This window comes from Diabrotica undecimpunctata, chromosome 1 (assembly GCF_040954645.1).
Source record: "Diabrotica undecimpunctata isolate CICGRU chromosome 1, icDiaUnde3, whole genome shotgun sequence".
NCBI classification, from domain to species: Eukaryota; Metazoa; Arthropoda; class Insecta; order Coleoptera; family Chrysomelidae; genus Diabrotica; species Diabrotica undecimpunctata.
In genome coordinates, this window is record NC_092803.1 from 70,952,860 (window position 1) to 70,979,640 (window position 26,781).

The 26,781-nt window shown below is 32.5% G+C and overlaps 1 protein-coding gene across 5 annotated transcripts; it reads left to right on the top strand.

Annotated features, from left to right (window-relative positions):
• Positions 1-26,410, top strand: LOC140439127 (uncharacterized). 5 transcript variants are annotated; one of them, XM_072528844.1, is made up of 6 exons: positions 1-106; positions 403-539; positions 590-854; positions 6,573-6,811; positions 19,303-19,952; positions 25,936-26,410. In XM_072528844.1, the coding sequence occupies exons 3-6, from the start codon at positions 605-607 to the stop codon at positions 26,345-26,347; spliced, it is 1,551 nt and encodes a 516-aa protein (XP_072384945.1). In that variant the 5' UTR covers positions 1-106; positions 403-539; positions 590-604; the 3' UTR covers positions 26,348-26,410. The 5 variants fall into 5 exon arrangements, with proteins under 5 accessions (XP_072384945.1, XP_072384936.1, XP_072384972.1 ...); XM_072528853.1 differs by having other exon boundaries at positions 28-106; positions 421-539; XM_072528835.1 differs by lacking the exon at positions 403-539 and having other exon boundaries at positions 2-106.
• Positions 26,411-26,781: the final 371 nt, after the last annotated feature.

The following is a 26,781-nucleotide window of genomic DNA, read 5'->3' on the forward strand; positions in this document are numbered from 1 at the left end:
AGTCCAATCCTATAGATTGTGATAATCGTTATTTCAACTAGTCGCACTTATATTGGCAAGTAGAGTTCGTGTTTTGTGTGTAGAAAATCGCTAAAACTGTGTGTAGGTATGTTCCAATAAATTAAGCAGTTATTTTCCTTTTTATATAAATGATATAGTTTAAAAGAAAAACATTTGCAATTTATAAAATAACATAGTTATGTAGTATGCTTGTTTAGTTATAAACACAACGTATCTTATCTAAATGATAATTGTTTTTATAAAAAGTGTATATAGCTCGAATTAACGTAAAAATAATATGATTGCTTGTATAGTTTTATATTTTTTATATATATAAAGTTTGATTTTATGTAAAAGCGCAATTTTCTCATTTCGTTATATAGTAATTAAATTATTTCTCAGATTGTATATACTTGACAGACTCTTAAAGATGACACAGAAACTGGGTTAGAATAGTGCGACAGGGAGCACCATACAAAAAATTATTAGAAAAAGATACGAAATAAGACAGCACTTTACAAGAAAAACAATAATATAAGGTATTCTGGTATATTTTTATAGATCTATTTTAAAAATTTATATATTTTAGACACATCATTTTGCTATGAGTAGACCCAACACAAACTGTTTTCAAGTCTTACCGAATGATAGCAGATGGCTATCGAAGCAAGATTCTGGATTTTTTCCCAAATGCCACACTGACTACTATGTATTTAATATGGGAAGACAGGAAGTGCTAGTGGAAGGATGGTGGGGAACAAAACTAGGATGGATTGGGGTTTTAGATGGAGTGAACCTGGCGCCTGGCAATGGATACAGAATCGTAGTAAGTGATAAGCCATATTATGTAACATGTGAGTATCCCCAGTTTTTGTAATTTAGACATATAACATTCTTAAAAAAATTAAATTTTTTATTTTTCTTTACATTAGCCAACTTGATTTTCATTGTTAAAAACAGAATTTATCTCTGATAAACCTTATATACTTATCTCAATACTTCATAACATAATACTAAGCCGATCAGTTGTCACATATGCCTCAATTATTCTTAAATTCCACGATAAAAAAGAAGACAAAAATGCCTAATTTACATATAATTTGTGAAAATAATGGAATGGGGTGAAATCCGTTTCACACTGTAACTCTTGAAGATCTCAGTCGGATAAGAGGAAAAAAACAAGCTAGATGTTAACTATTCCATATATTAGCAGAAACTTTTCGTTTTGTATTTACAAAAGAGCATCAGTCCATATCTGTAAGAGTAACGTTCTCTTAAAAGGAATTGCAAGGTTCTTTTAATAAAAAGAGAAAGCCAAAATGTGACCTCTCATATTGAGCGAAAAAGATCGAGAAGAGCGTATAAAAGTGACTTACATGTAAAGTAATACAATATCGATGGTAAACACAGCTACCCAGTTTTAGAAAGAATCGGTCATAAAATCAAAGATTACAGTAACTTACTTAATCCATGTATAACAGATTTAAACAAGTGTAGTATATATATATATATATATATATATATATATATATATACATATATATATATATATTGTTGCGGTATTCAAAATTGAAGAGTAAAAATATTAAATGTACGATGAAATCAATATTTGAGAGATTATAGAAAGTAAAAATAGTAAAAATACTCCGAACTGCCTGGAATTAACCAAAGGTAATCTTAGTCATAAATAATCTTTTGTATAAATGTAACAAGTGGATAGTGCGGGTACAATGAATAGAAGTTAACGATGGTTTTTTCCCATAAGCCATAAAGTGTTCCGTAATCCGGGTTTGCGCCATGAACAGGACAATAAAAATAGTAAATGGTTTTTCGGAATCTGTAAATACCCAGTAGAAATTAAGTGTCCTTGTAGAAATAATATGAATTAGGAAAGTTTGTAGGTATTTCTGATTTTATGTGGGGAGTGGTACGCAAATTTCTGATTGGCCGAGAATTTGGAAAGTGGTGAGATGGGTGTGTATAATGAGAGGTTGGAAGGATGGATAGAGGAGATGAGAGAAGTAGTTAGTTCCAGTTTCTTAAAGTGAATGGTTGGTTTTTCGAGGTGGTCTCCAGGGGTAGTAAGTGATAAAGAATTAGTTGTGAGTTGGTGAAGTAAATGTGTCCGACGGTAGTTGATCTGGTACAAATTTGTAAGTAAACTTTTCCTACTTGTATTCTACGTATCGCTGTTTATTTCGGAACGAGAGATTAAGTTTGGCGAGAGGAAAAGAGGCTGGCATCATTGGAAAGGTACGTGCATTCGAAGGAGAGCATTGAAGACACTAAATTGCAATATCTTGTTTAATATTGCCAATTACATAGGAGGCTGCTGAGAACTGATAGTTAATTTTGCATAGAACGAGGAATTGGACAACTCAAGGCAGAGGAAGCGTTTCAACGGGTGAAACATTCATAATATATTCAATTTAAGAATTTTGGGTCAAATAATATCATATATTAGTAACGTGTGAATAAGTTGTCGATAGTCGAAGGAGATCAAATTTGTTCTAAGAGGTGACACGGAGCTGTGGAGAGAATTGGATAATTCATACAAATTTTTCTTGGTACAATCGATATACCAAAATTGCATTAGGAAGGACACTGAATATTACTTGACTTGTTTACGTAGAATAATAAGCTGGATTTTAGATTGTAATTGTATTATATTATCCATGCATTATTGAAGGTTCACGTACGTAGAACGAATTTTGTTTGATAAACATTGTATGCTAATAATTTTTGGAGGTATTTTAATCAGTTTATGTTATTACATTATTTTCATATCATAATATGTTGTTTTATTCCGTTATTTTTTGGACCTAACTCATCAGCTGTAAAGTATAGATATTGAAGCACGAGTTAAACCTGAGATAACAAAATTGAAACGTGTGATATAAATGATAAATAAAAAAATTTAAATAATGTTTTATAAAGTTTTAAAATTAAAATTCTTGATATCACATTAATATATATATATATATATATATATATATATATATATATATATATATATATATATTTATAAATATTTATTGAGTTTTTTAAACCATACTATATTTAATATAAAATCAGTATTTCCTGGGTTTAGGTTCAATAAGTAATGTTAAATTTGAAACTATATTTTATTATTCCATTTAAATCAACATTTCGGCAGTTTGTCAAGATTCTAAAGATAAACAAGATTTAGAAGAAGACGTTATTGTAAAATGTACAAAAACTTACCAACACGTAAATCGAGACACTAACATTAATGAACGAACAGAGAGTAAAGATTTGAAATCAAGACTAAATAAATAGAACAATACAAATAACAATAAAATCAACAGTACCAAGACTATGTAGATAACTTTTCCATATATAAACGGTTTATCCGAACAAGTAGCAAATCTTTAAGCCAAACATAAAATAACATTGGTTTATAAGGGCAACAATCATTTAAAATTTTCACCAAACTAAAAACAAAACTTTTAATTTTTATTGGATAATAGAGACCAGAATTTTTAAAATGTGTTTCTTATCTGTTCAATTCTTCATCTAAGTTTGAAGGACGGATCTAAATTATGGGTAATCCAACATCCAAAATATTTCAATCGTTGTACTCTTTCCAGCGTTTGTTGGTTTAACTTCAGTTGGGTTGGGCGGATATCAACCCAACCCGATATCGAAGTGGTCACCATATATTTAGTTTAATCGATTTTTATCGACAGTTTCCAATGTTTGCATTGTATGTCACTTCTATGGCCCTTAAGATGGACGATGTTTTCATTAAGGATCATACTGTCGTGTTTCCACCTTAAACAATTGATCGAAATAATTGCAAAAAACCCACATTTTTTCAGTAATTTATAAATGGTGAAAACTTTTTTTTACGTAATATCATGTAATATAGCTACTAAACATTTCGGTTAATGAGTTATTAAAGCGTGTTATTGGGTAACTGTACTTGTCCAAAGAGTCACTCTAGAGGTATTCTGTAAATTGTAATCGATTCTTTAAGGCTTTATTTTTAATATATATTAAAAAAACTTTTTTATTTTATGAAATTTGTTCTTGGAAGAGTAGAATAGAACGACCATATAAGCCGAATAAAAACAAATAGAGTAGTAAAGACGGTAAGAGACGGTTCTCCAATAGAAAGACGATCAGTAGGAAGACCACGAAAACGTTGGAACGACAACTTGCTGGAGGCATTGAAAACAAGTCTACATAAAAATAAGAAGAATATGCAACAATATTTTAACGGTATGCCTCATCAAGATAATGAGTCAACAATCGATACATTTCTTAACGTTTTGTTTTTTAGGGGGAGGAATAAAATAGATTTTAACCAGTCCGATGGAATTTCGTTTTTGGTTTCATCTATTTAATTAAAAAATAATACAGTGTGTTCTTTTATATTGCCATTTAAAAGTAATTTCAGCCATTCACTCTATATGTGATCTGGTTTACTGGCTTTATTGTTTTTGGCTTGATGCATGGTGTTTTTCACTTCGACTTTTAATACTGTTATTCCTCTATTTGAACTTAAGTTAGGTAGTGATTTTAGATCATCCTTAAATTTAATAATTATAATATGGTCTTCTTATTTGTCTATTACTTAATTTTCTAAGCATAATGCATGGCATTCATTATTCGTCAACGGTATTTCTTTGGTGTGTTGAGTAACTTCTTTTTGATTTTCTTGTTTTTGCAGAATTCGTCATGTTTTCATTGCAATTTTTGTAGTTCCTCACATTTTTCTTTTGTTTTACTGATTAAATAGATAATATACTTTAATAATAGTAGTCGGCTACATACTTTCTCTTTTTTTTAATCCTTTATAAAAGGTATATTTATTTAAAAGAACACTTACAGACTAAATCACATAACGTTTTCGCAATAAATATTCCATCTTTAATGCTGCTTCTAGGTAAATAAATGTTTAAAGCCACTAAATATATGGGTAAAAACCTTTAAATGTTATTTAAGTGGTATTATAATAATTGGTTGCTGATAATTATGTTGGATGTTATAATTTTAAGTAGATTAACTTCATGGCAACGTAAGTTGGCACTTTCGAAGCAGAAATTAAACTACATATTTAGTTTTTTCCTCTTGGTGTGCTTACCCGTAACGAATATTGGCGATAACTATGGTAATATTTGTCTTGTGTGCAACTGCGCGAAAAAGCTGCTCAGATGTTGTGTTGAATCAGGTTCCAATTTTTTTTAACCAAGATGTTCTTCTTTTTGGACCGCCATTTCCAACTATCTTTCCTTCAATAATGGTTTGTAAGAGGGCATTATTTAAATTTATTTCGCATAATGTCAGTACCACTTTGTTCTTCTTCATTCTTTTGAGGATCTCCGCACTTGTGACTCGGTCAGATCACAGCCACATATCAAATGCTTCCAATCTTCTGCACATATCTTTATTTAAGGTCGACGATTCAATACCATAAAAAAGGACAAAAAAGACGTGCCATTGCAGCTTTTTTACTTTTATACCAATAGAAGGGTTGCGGCCCTTGTAAAAGTATCTCATTAAGTTGAAGGTAGATCTTCTACATTTATCATGGTGCCAATGATAGTCGTAGTGCGTTACTCTTTCTACTAATGCTAATTAATACTCTTGCTAATTATCATGAGCTTTGTCTTCTTTAAGTTTATATTGACTCCATATTCTTCAGATATAATGAATGACTTTGATCGTGAGAACTTGTAAAACTTCTAGGTTGTCGGCATATACTACAGAGCCATCTACACATCTGATGTTGTTTAACCGGTACCTGTTTATTAGAATTCGGTACCGTTTTCAATTTTGTTCAAAGCTACGCTAAATATTCTGTCAGAATAGAGATTAAAGATTAGACAAAATACAGCCTTGTCTCACTCTATGCATGATTTTCACGGACTCGGTGTGTTCATCTAATGCTGATATTCGCGTTGTAATTCCAGTAAAGGTTTCTAATGATATTCAAAACTTTCTTTTAGAATGCATACAATTGTAATTAAACATTGTTATGAAAAAATAAACAGCGTGGTCCAGAAAAGTCTTCTGGTTTTCAAAATACTACATTTGAATTAACTTTCGAGTCTGCACTGAGAGATATTTCAAATCACAAAATAGCATAAATCATTTGTAAGTTTCGACGCTCAGTCGACATATTCTGAATCTGGAATCCTTATTCTACAACCTGCTAACTAGGATTAGAATCGTGTTCTGATAGTTCGTTTTTGTGGTGTAATGGCAAATAATGTACAAAATACTACTTAATGTATATTTTTTTTCACTTTAATTTTGAGTAATGGTACTCATTAGATGGGCTAATGACCTCAAGCGTGTTAGAAGTAACTGGATGCAAGGTTGATGATAATGATTGGTACTACCGTGTCCTTTTATTCTTAAGCATATACATAAATCAAAAATGCTGAATTTTAAATATATTTCATTATTTTACGGCATAGTTATTCTGATATTTTAGTAGTTTTATTTCAATGTATTGGCTAAATTTATATTATTACCTACAAATATTCAGATGGTGGTTTACTAATATAAATATTGACATGTTTTAGTTTTTATTATTTTAGCTGTAAAAATAACAAATAGAACACATGTAAGAGCTCTTGTTCATTGTTCCGAATTAAGCGGTTATCCTCTGAGAGACCAAGGAACTGAAAATATTAGACCAGATATAAATTCGATTGCAAAATACTTTATACCTTTTGGGGTAGGAAAAATTTCCGAAATCAATATGGACTTTAAATCGCTGGAAAATTTCTTTTGGTCCAAAGGAGGTGAAAGTGTTTGGGACAAAATCACTAAACAGGTATGACAACAATAGGTAATTTAGATTTCGAAATAGTACTAAATTTTTATTGATAATTTTATGTTTAATACTGACATTAAACAACATCTCTTTCTCTGATAACATCACTTATAACTTCTTGTGGAGTATTCGACGGTTCTTAGTTTCTGGGACAGTAATAACAGATGACCGAATGATCTTTTTTTCTTTTATTCTCTGAATAATCTCTTCACCAGTTTTTTCTGTTTTTTGCCATTTTAGTCTTTTTGTAGTTTTTTAGTTATATTTTAGTCTATTTTTGCTCTTTTAATCCGATTTTTTTTGTTCTTTAATTAAGATTATTTTCAAAACTATCTGGTCTAGGTTTATTTCTTTTCATTATAGCCGAAATTTGAGTGCTTGTCTCATTGCTATCTTGAACTCTTCTTAACTCGTAACATATCCACTTCCATTTTTCTTCTTATTGTAGAGATATGGTATTTTGTATTTTTCTTTCTCATAGTTCTGTATTGGTAATTTTATTGGGCCAGTATTTCTTCAGAACCATTCTTAGAGATTAGTGCATGAAAGTTTGTAATTTTCTTTTTGCAATTTCATCATGTTTGTAAGTTATCGCTTTGTAAAATACTTTGTATGCCTATGGTATTCTCGTATATACATTCTTCTATTTGCCAGCGGTGGCGATAATAAACCACCACTACCAGAAGTGATGACAAACGAGGAAATAAATATTGAGGAGATAAAGGACGCATTAGGGAAATTAAAGAATAGAAAATCATTAGCAGAGGGCAAAATACCAAATAAACTATTAAAGTACTCTTTACCCCTATACCTCTCTTTTAAAAAGGCGGATATATTGGATCCGGAAAATTACAGAGGAATTAATTTATTAAACACAACAATAAAACTAACAAAGTGAATGAAATTATAGCACTAGTAGAAGAATAACAAGGTTTTAGGTCGGGAATATCATGCACCGACAATAATGAGACAAGTACAAGAGAAATTATTAGAATACAACGAATCAAGCATATTTATATTTCGTAAATCTTAAGAAGGCATTTTCCACGGTCAAATTAAAGGACGTTATCCACTTATTGTACGTAAGAGAGATACCTCTAGAAATAATTGAAACGATTGAAAATATCTACCAAAACAACACATTAAAAGTAAAAGTGGCAATAGGATAAGACAGTGATGATTGATCATGGATGAAATAATAAAAAAGTAAAGACTTAAAAAGCATACCGAATAGAAGTTTAGAAAAAAATTAAAGTAATCTGCTATGAAGACGACACAATACTACTCTCTCAAAGTGAAGATGATTTACAACGTATGCTGCACCAATTTAATATACCCGCCAGAAAATTTAACATGTTAATTGCCCCAAAGAAATGACAAAATGCATGGTTATAATAACAGTAAATTTATTAAGATGTATATTTTGTGCTGGAAGGTCAATTGTCAATACAACAAATTATGGAGTTATGGAGTATAGACAACGACAACTTACTGAAGACACATTGAAAAACATACAGGGTCATGTCTACGTAAAAAGAAGAAGAAAAAGAAGAAAAAGAAAAACAAGGAGAAGAAGAAAAAGATACTTACAAGCTCTTTTGTTTTCTATAATGAAACCCAATTAGACAAATTTATCCACCTCTTCCATTTCCTTTTCGGATTTTCAGAAACTGGTTCTTACTTAAGAAGACCAAGGAAACAACCAAGCAAAGTAAAGGAAAGACCAAGGTCAACAAACGGCGTGGACAATCGGTTTCTTAGACTTTAAGTGTTTCGAGATCGGAGAGTTACTGCTACAACTTTGCTTAAAGCTAATGTAAACTTGTACCCAATTAGTGCTTTGTACAGTAAAGAATTTTATTTAAAAAGCAGATAGTAGAACCTTCTACTTTTATTCTAAATCGCGGTCAACTTTGACCGATCAAACCTCAGGAACTAATACACTGTTCATCTTATTTTTTCTCTCTTCTTAAGCGCTTTTTGACGCAAGCACGTTTAATATCCGTTTTAAAGTTAAAATATATCAAAAATTAATAAAGGTATTCAAATTGTTTATAGGCCTAAAATTTAAACGATTTGTTAAAAAGTTCCATAGGCTCTTCTGATCGACGGATTTTAGTTTTCCAACATGAGTTTGGAATCTTAAATGCCCTTCTATACACGGTGTCCAAAAACTCTCCTGACAAACGAAGACAGGAGATTCCTCAGATAATTATGCTTCCTAAAGGAGCTAGGGCTCTTTAAAGATGGCGCATTGTAATTAGTTTCTTTTTAATTCGAACGCTTCTATTTAGAAAAACGAAAACTGGTACGATTATTTATTTTCCAGAGTTAAATCGACTTTATCAACTGCGAATTTCCAGTACCGGTCATAGGCGTCCGTTTTTCGTAGATCAACGTTTATTTTAACGCATAACTTTTTTATCTTTAACTTTTAAGTATTCGTAATACTAGATTATTAAATTTTGAGGTATTCTTGTACTAAAAGGTACTCTTACTTAAAGTCGGTAGGATACACCGTTTTCTATTCTTCTTCTACGGCACTACAGCCCAAAATGAGCCTTGGCCTCCTTTATTTTTTGCCTCCACCCTTGTCTGTCTGTGGCTGCTCTTCTCCATACACGGACTCCTAAAAGTGCTTGTGCGTCGCTGCTTACTGTGTCTTCCCAGCGCTTTCTTGGCTTTCCAACTGGTCTCTTTCCCTGCATTCTGGCGTTCAGTGCTCGTTTTGGTAGCCTATCCTCTCCCATTCGTATCACATGTCCGGCCCATTGCAATCTTTGTATTCTAATGAAGTCTGACAGGGGTGTTTCCTTATACAGTTGATAGAGCTCGTTGTTATATCGAATTCTGAAGATTCCGTTTTCCCTCACAGGTCCTAGTATTCTCCTCAGTACTTTTCTTTCGAATGTGTCGAGTTTGTTTTTGGATGTTTCTTTCAGGACCCATGCTTCGCTGCCATAACATGCTATTGGCCGAATTAAAGTTTTATAGATTCTCATCTTTGTATTTCGGTGGACACTTTTAGACCGAAATATATGGGAGAGGGCAAAATAAGCTTTGTTTGCCTGCGTTATCCTTTTTCGTATTTCTTCATCCTCTGCTCCATCGGCATATATTTCTACTCCCAGGTATGTAAACTTTCCAACCGTTTCAATGTCATCTTCATGCATAATGTTTTGTGGGATTATATTTCTTCTCGTCTGTACCATTATTTTTGTTTTTTTCTGTGTTAATTTCCAGACCTAGCCTTTTCGTTTGTGTTTTTAACTCTGCGTATGCTTCCTGTGCTCCTGTTGATGTTCTACTCATAATATTAATATCATCGGCGTAGGCAGCCAGTTGAACCGTTTTATTGGTCAGTAGGTTTTCTCGTCCAGTTTGCATTTGCCTAACCGCATACTCCAGTGCCAGGTTAAACAATGTTGGTGCCAGCCCATCTCCCTGCTTTAGTCCCTGCGAGATTTTGAAAAAGTCTGTCCGGTTGTTTTGTATTCGTACACATGCCTGAGTTTCATCCATTGTGGCTTTAATGAGTCTAATCAGCTTATCTGGTATTGCTAATTCTGCCAATATATAGTATAGTCTGTCCCTTTTGACTGAATCGTATGCCTGTTTGAAGTCTACAAACACGTTGTGAACATCAATGTCGTGTTCCCACGATTTGCTCAAGACCTGCTTGACTGTAAATATTTGATCCATTGTCGATCTTCCCCGTCTGAAGCCCGTCTGATATTCTCTAATAATATTTTCTGCTAGTGGTTGGAGTCGCTGGTTTATAATATACGTGAGGACTTTATACGCTGTACATAGTAGAGAAATTCCACGGTAGTTTTTGCACTGGAGTTTGTCTCCTTTTTTATAGATTGGGCATACTATACTTTTCTTCCATTCGTCGGGTATTTTCTCTTCTTGCCATATTTCTTTGATAAGCGCGTGGATATGACTTGATAGGTGGTTGCCACCTACCTTATACAGTTCTGCTGGAATCTCGTCAACTCCCGGGGCTTTATTGTTTTTCTGGGCCTTAATAGCTTCGAGAACTTCCTCTATGGTTGGAGCTTCTACTTCAACTTCGTTCTCTTCTACATGATTCGTACCCATTTCATCTTCCATATCTACTTGTGTTCCAAGTAGGGTCTGAAAATAATGCTTCCAGGTTTCTGTGACTTTCTGTTGGTCACTGATTATTTGCCCACTTTCATCTTTGCATAGGCTTGTTTGAGGTTTATATCCACTTTTTATCTTTTTTAGGTATTCGTAAGCTCCTCTAGTTTCGTTTTTTTTGAAATTTTGTTCCATTTCTTCTATTTGTCCATTTTCATAAGCTCTCTTTTTGTTTCTGCATATCTTGTCTGCTTTCCGTCTTGCGACTTCAAATGATGTTCGTCTTTCCCGTGTTCTTCTTGTTATGTACATTTTGTGCGCTTCGTTTCTTTCTTCTATCGCTTGCCTGCACTCGTCATCAAACCATGTTCCTCTTCTCTTCTTTTTCTTGTCTCCCACGGTGGACGCTGCTGCTGTCAGCACTGCTGTTTTGATATTATTCCATTTGCTCTCTATGGAGTGCAGTTCTTGTGTCCTTAGCTCATTTGTGACTTCTTGCTCGAACTTCTCTCTACATTCCTGAGTCTTCAGTTTTTCCAGGTCTAGTTTGTTTGTTCTTTGTTGTCTTTCGTTTCTTTCTCTGTTAACTCTGCACCTAAATTTGGTTTACAGTAAAAGATGGTCTGATCCACAGCATGCTCCTCGTCGTGTTCTCACATCAGAGATACTACTGGCTGCCCTTTTGTCTATCATCACATGGTCAATTTGATTGGTTGTGGTTCCATCTGGTGAGATCCACGTCATTTTGTGTATGTCTTTATGTGGGAATCATGTGGAGCTTATAACCATGTTTTTACTGGTGGCAAAATTTATCAAAAACTCCCCATTCTCGCTTGTTTCATTGTGCAGTGAGTGTTTTCCTGTTGTGCCATAGAACTGCGGTTCCTTGCCTATTTTGGCATTCATATCACCCATTATAACCTTAATGTCATTTTTTGGCGCGTTGTCATATACTATCTCCAGTCATATACTATACACCGTTTTCTATAGTGTTGCCCAAATGAAAGAACAAGACGAGACTTAAGACAGTCTTGGTCTTGGTCTTGCGCCAATACACCTGGTCTTGGTCTTGGTCTTGATATTGCACTTCCGGTCTTGGTCTTGGTCTTGGTCTTGCAGCAAGAGTCTTGCAATTCTTGCAGTTACCCATTAGCCTATTGCTATTTATTAAAGAACATTATCTGCCTAGAAAGAGATTGATGGACATGATGGGCAAAAAATCCACATACATGTATCAACGGCACATATTTTTTAGGTGATAAGATAACAAACTATAATCCACTTATTAAAGCAAAATAAATGTTTTTACCAATCTTATCTCTACTTTTATATAAAAAACTAACTTGAAAAAATAAAGAATAGTTAAAAAAGCAATGGTAATCAAAAGAATTTATTTTAAATTAAGGAGATCCTACTTAATAAATACATTAATTTACCAAAATAAAGTAGTAGGTACATAATATATGTAATTGGTAATAAGGTAATAAGTTTATTTTTTTACATGTCCACTTTTTCTAGCGGTTATTAAAAATGTGATATCTTCACCGAATTTTGGTTTTTCAGAAAGAAATATTTGTAATTCCTTTTTGTGAAAAGATATTAGATACTTCCTTAAATCTAACGTGTTTTGTTGATCATTCTCATTTCAACCTTTCTATGTGGGCACAATTTACACAAAGGTATTTGGGATGCATGAATTATTTAAAAAAACTCATCAAATTTGCTTTTAGGTCTTTTAGATCTATAACTCCAACGCTCACTACTCGGACTAGAACTATTTGAATCTTTGTCCCTCATGTCAAATTGTAAACTTGTCAGTCCGGGAACAACAAGGATTAGATGAAAAACAATTATTACATTAGACTCAAATGAAAGCTCAATTGGGAATGAAGTTAAGTGATGTCGAAAAAGTAACTACTATACTACTAGTTACTTTATGTTCGTTACTATCCAATACGTCGTTATCCAATAACTGATCCAATCGTTACTTCGATATTCTAAATATTTCGGTATTTTGTTTACACGGTAAGCGACATTATCTCTTATTAGTTTGTCTCGGTACTTTTAAATATTAGCCGCGCTCTTTCAGCAAATTTTGTTTAACCGAATGATCTCATCGCACACTCAGCAGAAACAATTTATAGTCTTAGGCCGATAAGATTTGTTTATTTAGATTCCTCCTGACTAAATTATAATGGGAAAAAAATTGAATTATTAAGTGGGTGTCCGTAACAATTATATTTTTTATTAGCTAGGATGACATATTTTAAAAAATATCAATACGATATTACTGTCGGCGTCGCAATGCAAGAAGATTATTTTTATGATTAGAGGGCGGCTATTCTCAAAATATGGACAATTAATTTTAGAGCGAAGAAGTCGTCTGACTTCTTCGCTCTGAATATTTTATTTTTACATTGTAATTATGACCTCTGAGCATGTCAAATGTGTTTTTTAATGAATATTTTGATTCGGTATGTATGTTTATGGTATTGTTTTTAATGCGCATAGGTCCAGTTTTTCAAATTTTTATTACATATTTTTTGCGTCTCATAGAGTCTTTTAGCATATACCCGAACTACTATACTCGCTAAAACCACACTCAGTCCTAACTAAAAGACGCAAGAGTATCGCAGGCTTAGTCTTGTTTTTGCTTAAATCTTGCACGGTTAGTCTTGGTCTTGGTCTTGCTAAAATTAGGCGGTCTTGGTGTTAGTGTTGGTCTTGCAAAAACGCAAGAACAAGACCGAGACTGCAAGACCAAGACCTATTTTGGGCAACACTAGTTTTCTAGAAAAATTGATTTGAGGCCTATGATCTAACAAATCAAGTAAAACATTTTGCAGGAAATATCATCACTTAAACGAGCAGGCAATTCCACAGGTCCAAGCAGATAACCGGCAGCTATTCCTATACAGACGTTTATGATAAACCTATGATGATGCTTAAATACTTAAACAACGTGGAAATTTTCACCATCGTGAAAATAGGTTCATCACAAAAGAAAATCTGAAAAAATCTTCATTTTGGTTTATCTGATTTTGTACCCATCAAGTGAATTCTTCGTCAGGAGAATCTCATTGTAGCAGTTTTTATACTGCCTGAATTTTCCTCAACTTACCTTAAAGTAACATCGTCATGTGCTGTTTCATTATTTTTTGGGACCACTGAACCTGTTTTTAATCGTGGATGATAAGCTGAAAATGTTAAGTAAGCTTAACACCTCATTTCCTCATAAATTAAATGCATATCAGCGTATTCCTCATTAGTAAAAACCATTTTTGTTAAATTGAGATTGTTTTTTTGAATACCATAAAGTAAAAAAACTAAAAGATAAACTTCGCAAACTGACAACAATTTGACAATGAAAACTTATGTTATATTTATGTTGACATTTCAAAGCTAACTAGTGCAAAAAATATTAATTTGACTTTTATGACGAAAAAATGAAAAATTTTCAAATCGATTTTTCTAGAAAACGGTATATCCTACCGACTTCAAGTAAAAGTACCTTTTACTATTCTAATAATATCAAATTGGTAATAGAGAGTTAAAGTGCAGGTAACACGTAAACGTTAACACTAACGTAAACGTAAAGAAATTACGTTTACGCCCACTCTACGTTTTAACTGTGAAGTGTAAAACGGTAAAACGTTAACGTCTAACGTGTATTTTTAACCTTACTTTTACTCAGATTTGTTATGGATTGTATACAAATTTGAATGATTAGACAGTGTCCTTTTATATTTTTTTCCTGGTTTAGGTAGATTTTTTACGAAATATTTTGATTGGTTTTACAGCAGAATGGAAGATATCCTTAATATTAAAATGTTTGGGGAATTTGATTTCGAGGATAATGACATGGACGATGCTGTACTTCTACATGTATTTGGTAATAATTTATTGGGAAATTGGTTTCCGTCATTTTTTTTTCGATTTTTTTTATTATTCTTAGGTTACAATAATACAAACAAAAGATAAATCTTTGGTTAAAATCACAAAACAACAAAAAGTTTTTAATTTTCGGAGATTTGACAGACATTCGGTAATACTCGGAACAATTTGGATAACGTTAAGGGAATTCGTAAACGCACGCAAGGTTACGGAGACCCGTTAACGCAAACGTGTGTATTTCTCTACTGCGCACGAGTAGCTGTCAAATTATACGTTAACGTTAACGTTTTGCCCTGCACTTTAACTCCCTAATATCAAAAATACTTAAACGTTAAAGACCAAAAAGCTATGCGTTAATATAACCGTTGACCTACCCAAAACAGACATCTATGACCGGTACTAGAAATTCGAAATTAATGGAATCGATTTAATTCTAGAGGATAAATAATCCTACCTATTTTCGTTTTTCCAAATAAAAGCGTTCAGGAGTTATTTAAAAAAACTAATTACAAGGCGCCATCTTCAAAGAGTATCTATAATATCAAAACTTTAAGTGTCATTTAAAATAAGTTCGACGAGAAAAAAAATTTTATGTATCGTTAATATATTTTAAACGTTTTAGTTTTTGGTCTGCATAATGTTGAAAATTATTAATTGTTAAACAAAATTTTTAGATTAGAATATTATTTTGCAAAAACTATTAAATCGATTTTAATGGAATTTTTGTGTGATGATTATGATATAATAAAAAGTTTTCTTTCTCGGAATATAAAGATCCTAGGTTTGATTTTAGTCTGAAAAATAAACTCTGTTTTTTTTTTGTTTTTATTGTTTTTTCAATAATAATAATAGTTCTTAAAACTAGCACTGTCTTATGTAAAATTTAAAACAAAACTTTTATGTTGGTACGAAATTATTCTAAAACTAAAAGTTCCTGAGATATATGTGAAAAAGGGAGGAACAGTATCGAATTTTTGATTTTTTTTTGATATTTTGTTTAATAACAAGTTAAGCCCGCATTTTATAACTCACGCAGAGTGAAATCATTTGTTATAATTTGTAGTGATATTTTGGAGCGATTTAGCCAAAAAACTGCGATTATATGCTTTACCCCCAAAATGATTATTTTAAACAGATACCACCTAGCACCTAGACTATATTGTTGAATTTTGCTATGATGGCTGTGGAAGTCTCTTATCCCTTTTGTATGTCCATAGGTTGTTGCCTTATTGATATTTGGTGCTGCATAAGCAATTATGGGTGCATTTGTTGTAATCGAAAAGATAAATGTTAGTTTGAAATGAATAATTTTAAAATATAATACAGGATGTATTTAAAACTGCTGGGACTATCCATATTGAGAGTTTAAAAGTTTAATTGATAAAGACTTTAATCTATAAAAATACTTTTTTAATTAATTAATAAGTAAGGAGGCATCTCTTTAGGTCAAATCTCCGTATTTTTATTCAAGGCCGCTATATCATTTTATATATACAGGATGTCCAGAAACTCTTCTGACAAACAAAGACCGGATGTTCCTTAGATAATTATAAGACAATTTAACCTAATTCACCTAGTCCAAAAACGCTTCCTAAGGGAGCTAGAGCTCTTTGAAGATGGCTGCTCGTAATTGTTTTTTTAAATACCTCCAAAACGCTTCTATTTCGAAGTACGATTATTTATCCTTTAGAGTTGAATCGATTTCATCAATTCCTAATTTCTAGTACCGGTCATAGGCGTCCGTTTTGGCTAGGTCAACGGTTATTTTAACTCATATTTTTTTTTGTTTTTAACTTTTAAGCATTCGTGGTACTAGATTATTAGATTTTCAGGTATTCTAGTACTAAAAGGTACTCTTATTTTATGTCGGTAGGATACAACGTTTTCTAATTGCTCTAAGCAAAATGAAAACTTCATGCATAGAGACTAATGGTTATCACGTTAAACGTCTTTTTTACTATCTACCTTTGATACTCGTTCTTTTGGTGTTACTCGTAGTTTCGTTCCATCGTTTTTGTTTCAAATTTGTTTTTTTAAGTTTCAAATTTTGTTTCAAATTGATTTTTTGCTTTTTTTAAATTTTTTTTTACGAATTGTGTACTGCATTTAAGTATTGAAACAGAAGGTAATTTATATAATTAATTAAGGTACCTATTAATTTAATTTTTATGACAAGAAAACGAAAAATTTTTAAGTCGATTTTTCTAGAAAACGGTGTATCCTACAAACTTAAAGTAAGAATACCTTTTAGTACTAGAATACTTGAAAATTTAATAGTCTAGTTTCGTGAATGCTTAAAAGTGAAAAACAAAAAAGTTATGCATTAAAATAACCGTTGACTTATCCAAAACGGACGCCTATGAACTGTACTACAAATGATCGTCGGTCTTGTCTATGTACGTGGTCGTTAAATCATGTTAGGAACGATTGTGCAACATGAAAACCCTAACAATAGACCTAAGTCGGAAGGTTACACGAACTTTAGTTTAGGAAAAATCCCGAAACCCGTCGATTTTTATTTTTAAATAAGCTATTCGTAAGAATACATTTTTATTTTTGACGTCATCTATGTGAGCGTGATGACGTCATTGCTAAAATTTTTTAATTAGAAAGGGGGGTATTGTAATACATCATTTGAAAGGTCTTTTAAATACCTATTCAGCTTTATCAATATGTCTAAGTAATTAAAGTTTGTAATTGTTTAAAAAAATAAATAAATTTTTATTATTACAATACATATTTTTATTAAGTATTATTCAATAAATACAACGAAACCTAAATTAAGTGCTCAAATTGTTTACCTTCAGCTAAAATACAATTAGAAAGGCTTGCCGAGAACTCTTCTCTAACATTCTCTAAAACTTCCGGAGTTATTTGAACAACCTCATTACGTATTCTTTCTTTCAGTTCATTAATATTTTGTGGTCTATTTTGATACACCTTACTTTTTAAATATCCCCATAAAAGGAAATCAAGAGGAGTCAAATCAGGTGACCTAGGCGGCCATTCTATTGTTCCTCTTCGACCTATCCACCGATTTGGAAAGACGTGATTTAAGTAGTTGCGTACCAAAACAGCATAGTGTGGAGGCGCACCATCTTGCTGTAGCCATAAATCATTTCTGTTTGGAAACAACCGGTTCAATTCTGGAAGCAAGAAATTTTGAAGAAATTTTAAATATCGAGGACCTGTTAAGTTTTCTTCGAAAAAGTATGGTCCAATACACCTATTATCTATTATTCCCACCCAAACATTAATTTTCTCTGGGTATTGAGTACGGTACTCTTGCATCCAGTGTGGATTTTCCGTAGCCCAGTACCGATAAGTTTGACGATTGACATGACCGTTTAGTAGAAATGTAGCTTCATCAGAGAAAATAATCTTTTTTAAAAACATCGGATCTCTGTTATTTCGTTCCATTAGAATGTCACAAAATTCAATTCGTCTATCAAAATCATCTTCTATAAGTTCTTGTACTAAACTTACTTTGTAGTAAAAATTCTACTTTTCCTTCTTTAGCTGTTTAAGAACTGTTGAATGGTTCATGTCATTATCTAATGCTACTTGCCGTGAACTGTTATGAGGATTATTTTGAAAAGCTAACAGAACGTCTACTTGTTGGTTTTCAGATATTGGTTTTCTACTACCTTTAGGAAGGGCTTTAACATGACCCGTTTCTCTAAATTTTTTCTTAATTTTGCTTACAGTGGATTGTGAAATTGGTTCTCGACGGGGGTATTTATTATTAAATAACGCACATACTTCTTTCTGCGTACGTGTTTTATCTCCATAACCAATCATTATGAGAATTTCAATTCTTTGCGTTTCAGTTAGCTTCATGTTCAAAGATACAAAGACTTTTTGAATACGTTTACTACAATAATACTATTAATCACTTGGCAGAAAGATAATTAAGTTTGAATGTCCAACTATCAATGTTCATATTGATAAGGTAACTAGTTTTTTTAAAAAGGTAAAAAGTAGATAAAAAGACATTTCATTACCAGTGATGGCCTTTATAAAATGTATTTTTGGGTGTCAATAATACATCATATTAATACTTAATAAATATTTATTGTAATAATAAATATTTAATAATTTTTTTAAACAATTACAAACATCAAATACTCAGACATATTGATATGGCTGAATAGGTATTTAAAAGACCTTTCAAATGATGTATTACAATACCCCCCTTTCTATTTAAAAATTTTAGCAATGACGTCATCACGCTCACATAGATGACGTCAAAAATAAAAATGTATTCTTACGAATAGCTTATTTAAAAATAAAAATCGACGGGTTTCAGGATTTTTCCTTAAAGTCTCCGGTTTACGAAATAACGAATTTATTCCTTTCATTTCCACCATACTGTATATATTAAATTAAAATCCTGTACATATATATCTAAATCAGTTCACAAAACATTTCACATTACGTATATATCACATACAACAAGAATCACACAATTATTTATAATTATTTTTCAGATAACTTTTCTACTTAATGAAGCGACACAAAAAAGAATACAACAAATTCTAAGGGAAGATATTTTGCATGTAAAAGATAATTTAAATATTCTTCAAACACAAATAAAAACGTTTCAACCTTCCGTTGTTAAAGCGGAGTTTTTCATTCAACTGGCAGAACAACTCGTATTCCTGGAAAAGAAGTTCTCAGACTGCGGAGATTCAGACATTAACCTTAACTTCTACTTGTTACCTTTATACACGGCAACAGTTAACTTTAAGGTTATTTTGTATACCATTGCTTGCAAAAGACATAGAGAGGTTGGACTAAATGACGAACAGATCGGCAGAATTCTCCAGTTCTCTGAAAAACTGATCGATGATCCATATCTTGGTGCAGTGGCCCATATAACGAAAACATTTGAAGACAAATTTCATCTTGAATATCGAACTTGCGATCAGGAACTTATTTACAATATCTTGGCTACTGTTCGCACCTGGTGTGGCATTAACGGAGAAGAATATGTGCCCTTCTGGAGGGCTTTACTTGATAAGAAACAAAAAAATGTCTATAATGACGTCATTACCTATTCTACGTACTTTGGTAGACCTAGTCCACAATTGTATTACCAGTTAGTTACAGATGACGTATCTCCACCATTGCAACCTAGGTAAGTTAAGACTTTTTATTTATTTCTATCTCTACATCTATCGTGTCATTCTAGCCATTTTTGTCTTTGTAATTTATTTTTATCCAACAATTCTGTTATTGGTTTTGTTTCAAGATATTTTTTAAGACATCTGAGATTTTTGTCTTCATCTTTTGTATTCTTAGGATCTACCTTTATTCTCATCTCTCATCATTTTTAAGTAAAGTTACCCTCAAATTTCCATTAAAATATTACTAACTATTGTTTAATGTCTATTATTTTTGTCATATCTCCAATTATACTTTACTATTCTTTACATTTCATGTATAGGTAATTAATTCTACCATTTATTTAATTGATTTCAAGTCCTTTCCAATTATATTAATATTTAATTATTGAAAAGACTGAGACTGTAGACAATTATGACAAACCAAATAATGGAAAAGAAAAGTAATTTTGAAGTGTGCAAACATTTATTTCCTATGCTACAATACAATAATAATATAAATAACTAATTTAAAAGTTACAATGTTTCACTTACGTCAAGATTTTAAAAGTATCACTACTAGGAGAGATCTCATTTGGTAGAAAAATACAGAAATTTTCCTTTGAGCTAGTTCTATATTAAAATATTTTATTGAAAAACACAAAAAAGACTGTACACTAAACTCCACAAAAACATATTAAAGAATATGGTTAATGGTCGGGTTCTGACAATTAAATATAAACAATCTAAAAGAAAACTCAGATAGCTACCAAAAGACAATTGATGAAAGATTACATGACCAAATTAACAGCTCTCGATTATTGAAAATCATCCTTGAGAGTGCCAAAGAAATTGGAGGACCTCAAGAATTTAGGAACAAAGTAAACTGTCTAATAAAGTTTTTCCCCATAACCTGCATTTGGATTTAAATTTTCATTCGGTTCCTCCTCGTTTTGCATGGCTTGCAAAATACCCGAAATATCGTCGTCACCTACTAAAATACAAATTTAACATTTTTTTAAACTCACTTGTTTCCAACTTAACCAACTCATCCCCATCCTCATCGTCTGTAGATGGAATATATTCGTCTTCCGATGAAATATATTCATCTTTACTATCTGATTGTGTTAAAAAGTATTCAAGTTCTTCTTCTGTTAACTTTTTGGGGTTTTTTACGAATATTTTTTACGTTTTGGCTGAGAACAACCTGGCTCTGCGTTCTCCATCATTGCAATAGTCAAACACGTGTCAGAATCGTGCTAATAAAATATCATACTATAAATAGAAGTCATGTTTAAAGCTAGCTTCAGCAGTGGATACAGTATCCTAGATCATATCTATACGCTTTGACAGCACATATGTAGAGCTAAAGAATATGAAATACCACTAGCATTATCCTTCATAGATTTCAAGAAGGCTTTTGATTCTATATATTCCAAGGCAGTAATAAAAGCTTTGACTAACTAAGACACTGACAAACCGTACATTAGTAAATATATACAGACAAGCAAAAGCTAAGGTAAAAATTTATGAAAACACTTCAGAATTTCCCACTACCACAGGCGTCCTTATCATTAGATATTTCAATTCTTATCTCAAGTGTACTGGTTTACATATTTGAGTAGCACGATTTGCTACGCGATTAGATTTAAGATTTTTAAGACTTATCTCTTCTGTTTAGGATCGTAATTCAAATGGTTCATATAACGGTTCATATCCTTTATTTTTAAGACATTTTTTAAGTCAGAATGTAGATTTACGAACGCACTCATAGCGTGTAACTGGGATATGAGTTCCACTACTACTTTTTCATGGAAAAATTCAAACATGACCTACAACTATCACATAACTTTGGTTATGTCGATGAGAGTTTTGTTATATGGAGCCATGGGTAAGGTAAGCTTACAATTTCCTAAATTTGATAGATTATTTAAACCTCAACATCCAGTTTCCTATGAAAATAAACAACAACAAACATATTGCATTTTAAGAGTCAACCGATATATGAAGTAAATTTTGCAAAAAAGAGAAACACAAATATACCTTTCTTACCATACATAAAAAAATAGTACAAATCAAACTGGCAATATTTTAATAAAATACCACGTCAATCTACAAACTAAAGACAGGCCAAAGATCTAAGAAAAGCGATATTCACTCCAGACATTTACCGCATTTCCTAAAGTTGTGGTTCAAATACGTTCTGACTTTTTTGTATGATGCGATGGTATCTTTTTTTGGTAGTGATATTTTTTAAAATTTGACATAAATTGCATAATATCTTTGAAAACGCAACTATGATAATACAACTAGACTAAAATATAAATCCCATCCTAATTAAGAGAGGAGTTAGACAAGGCAACGTAATAGCGCCAAAGTTATTTAATGTAGCCATAGAAGACGTCTTCAAAACTAAAAATTGGTTAACATACGGGATCAACATTAATAACAAGTTAAACCACCTCAGATTCGCCGACGACATCGTAATTATAGTGAGCACATGGAGGAACTACAAATTATGATAGAGCAACTCGCAGACAGTTCACAATACGTCGGCTTAAACATGAATATTACAAAAATAAAAACAATGAAAAATACAGATGATCCCAGATATATAACAATAAATGGCAGTGAGATACTTGAACCATGAACCATGAACTTGAGAACAAGTCCATGGATAAATAAATCTACCTAGGCCATATTCTGAAACTTGACAGGGAACCAAAGTGCGTAATTACTAGGACAGCAAGACTGGCATGGACAGGATTTGAAAAACTTAATTGGAAACTTGGACACTGTATCGCACATGGATGCCAAACATGGACACGAACCAAGGTAAATACAAATTAACTAGCCACAAAAGAGGCAATGGAAAGAGCAATGTTAGGTCTACGACTGTCAAAGAAAAAGAGGAACGACTAGATAAAATTAAAAACAAAGGTCGAGGTATTATAACAAAAATTGCTAAACTCAAATCTTGCTCAGAATAGAGATAGAGATCGATGGAATAAGCTGGGAGAGGCCTATCTCCATAAATGGTTAGCCTTTTACTTATACTAAGTTATTGTATCGCAGCATAGATCTAAAGATAACTTTGTAAGGCGAAGGCGCTCAGCTAGCAATTAAATGCTTTACACATTTTTAAAGTACTATTATTTTAAATTCATTAATTCAAAAACATTTGATTAACCTTAACGTCAAAAACAATACAAAAGTTGTCCCCAAGAGATACCGATAATTTGAATACGGTTTCGTAAAAATCGAGAGAACCAGGGATACATAACGGTAATAAATAGTGACAACAAACAGTACTCGATGAAGATCGTCAGTGAGTTCCACATCGTATTTGATAGTCTTTGCCATAGTTGCAGATAGAACATCAGGAACAAATATTTTAAGACCAGGGCCATGACCAGGGCCATGACCAGGGCCATGACCAGGGCCCATAAACCTCAATAGCAATGTAACTTACATTTACAACATATTATTCCTTTTTTTGCGAGTTCAGGGATTAAGTGAAGTACACGTAGTTAAACTGGTTTTATTTAACACACTACAAAAAAACTAATAATAACTAAATAACTAAATATCATCATCATCATCATCATCAATGGCGCTACAACTCTTCGTGAGTCTTTGCCGCGCTTACTATTGCCTTAAATGTTTGTCGGTCCTGTGCCAGTAATTGCCATTGTCGCACTCCCATTTTCTCTAGATCTTATTTGACTGCATCTTTCCACCTTTTTCTAGGCCGGCCTACAGACCTTCTTCCCTCTGACCTTTCCCAGAATACATTGTTTATAAGGCGATTATCGTTACTGCGTATCACATGCACTGCCCATCTGAGTCTATTGGCCTTTATATATCTGACTAGATTTTCTTTTCCGAATAGAGACACTAGCTCGTTATTATATCTGTCCCTCCATTCGTTTGTCACGCTGTCTCTGCAAGAACCATATATCATTCGAAGGATTTTACGTTCCCACACCAGCAGTTTATTTATTTTTCTTTTTGTAAGCGTCCATATTTCGCTTCCATACGCGACTGCTGGTCTTATTATGGTCTTATATATCCGGATTTTTGTACCTCGTGAAAGAAATTTTGACTTTATTAGATGTTGTATTGCAAAAAAAGATCTATTTCCTGCCATTATTCTCTTTTTAACTTCTCGCTATAATTTGTTGTCATTTGTGATTATTGCTCCTAGATATTTGAATTCTTCAACCACTTCGAAGTTGTGATCATTTATAGTAATGTTTTGCCTTATTCGCCGTCGTTATTGTTTTGAGACTACCATGTATTTTGTTTTTTCTTCATTTATTTTTAGACCGATGTTTAATGCAGCTTCTTCAAAGCTCGAGAAAATATCCTTAATCTCTAATGTTGATTGTACTACTGCGTCTACGTCATCGGCAAAGGCGAGTATGATTTTTGCTCCCCGAGAAGTTATGTCTGGTTTGATTTTTGGATATATTTTTCGCATGATATATTCTAAGGCCAGATTAAACAACAATGGGGACAACGGATCTCCCTGTCTCAGTCCAGAATTTACGCAGAAAGCATTTGATATTTCTTCCCCTATTCTAACTTGTGCAAAAGAGTTACTTACACACATTTGTGTTACCGCAGCTAGTTTCTTGGTTACGCCGAGCTCGATCATTGCCTTCCATAATATTGCACGATGAATTGAATCATAAGCCTGTTTGAAGTCTATAAAAATCTGATGCACGTCGTGATTATATTCCCAATACTTTTTAAGCATTTGTCTTATTGTAAATATTTGATCAATAGTCGATCTGCCAGGCCCGAAATCACACTGGTAGTCACCAACTATTTCTTTGGCGTATGGTACTAATCTTTTTAATAATATCGAAGCCAATATTTTATATGTAGTGTTGATTAGTGAGATTCTTCGGTAATTCATTTATGATTCCTTTTTTTCTTTTTTGTGTATTGGTACAATAATACTGCCACACCATTCTTTCGGTAATAAATAACTAAATAATAAATATCTCACTAATAATAAATTATCGTATGTCGCTTTAGAAAATGACTTTGCAAATCACAAAAACTAAAGTTCAAACGCTGGATCACCACCTTAAATAGCTGAGACATACTGACTGGAATTTTCGCGAAAGAAAGGAGCTTAGCCCCGTGAAGTACATGATCGTAATTAGGTAGATTTAGTTTTTCCAACAGTTCAGTGGAAAGGTGGTGTGTACCGCTGGCTGTTGGCACGTTTTCTTCTATTCTGGTTACTCTTACAACTGGCTTGCATGTTCCAAGTACTTGGCTCTTTTTGAAGGTAATCTTATGGTCATTTGAGTTGGCCACCCTTACTAGAACCATCTTCTTATCCCCATCTACCAGACATCTGGCCACGATGACGCCCTCATTACTCTGCTCTTCTGGTTCGAATAATATGGCTCCCAAGCCATCAAATGCATCAATTTGTGCGACCACGATCTTTTTGCACAATCTTAATTTAACTGGTTCCGTTTCTCCACATAGTTTTATTCTAGTTAATATGTTTCTATACACGTATATTATAAGATCTATATAAGGTTCGTCCACTCTTGACCGTTTATAATAGCATTTTTAGAACAAAGACAAAAGCTATAATAAAACACCGTAATTGATACTAGAAATTTCTAGTTTTGACAATGTTAAAACGATAGCGTGTCTGTTTAAAATATTTTATACTATAAATCAACCACAATGAATTGTAATAATAATGACATTTTTCATTTTGTTTTGACGTTTTGATTTTCAATCCGGAAATCGTTTTCAAAAAAAGTCCTAAAATAAAATTGTAAATAATTGATATTACCTATAAATGATATTTTTAATTAAAATTGGAAATTGTAAACGGTATTATGTAAACCTGTTTTATTTTTGTTATTACAGCTTATGGATTTTAGCGTTGTAATTGTTCATGTTTTTTTTTGATTAAAACTGATATATAATCAGAAAACTTTATTTAAATTATTTTTATAGTTATTTCTCTTCACTTTTTAGAAAAATTAATGAGAAGAGGAATGTCATGAACGGTATCTACGTATACATCTGGAGAACAGCAACCAACGAGGGGGCACCAAAAATAGGAGGACTCAAAATAATGTATCAAAACGGCGACAGTGTGGAAACTGGAAAAGCTACCGGAGAATCAAACTACATGGATCTTAAAAAAGCCTTCTTAAAGAAAGTTATCGTTTGGGGCGGAGAAGGAATCAACTGCATCGAGTTTTACTTATCGAATGGGAAAGTACAGTATTTTGGAACCAAGGAAGGGTCTCCAAATAGTGCTAAATTTAAATTGTTGGGACACAAAATTGTTGGGTTGTGTATGAAAACTGATATACCTGGATCAAATGGACAAGCAGTTAATATAGCAGTGGCTTTTCAGGTACTTGAAAAACATGAACACTAAATTAACACTATTTCTAATAATTTGTAATACATTTTAAAATGTAAATAAATTTTTCACAATTTTTTTCACAATTTTTCTTTATCTTTTTTTTCAGTTCATATTTATTCACGCCTTAACCTAGATCTTATACAAGTTGTTTCGTTGAACTACAGTTATGAGGTTTACCCGTCCATTGACTTTCTCTTGCACTGGGGATATCATCTACCCATTTCTTTTCGTTTGTCTCAGTCTCCACTCGGTCGTTATATGAGTCCATATGTTGTGAAATTATCTGGCCACGTTCCTGGTTAAAGACCATACATTTTTTCACTTCTATTGCATATATAATTTTGGTTCTATTACTGATCCCATCGATCTTGTTTTTTTCTCTATTTTTATTTTAGATACAGTTCTTGTTTTCCTCCCATCAGAAACATGCAAACTCTATGTTTCAG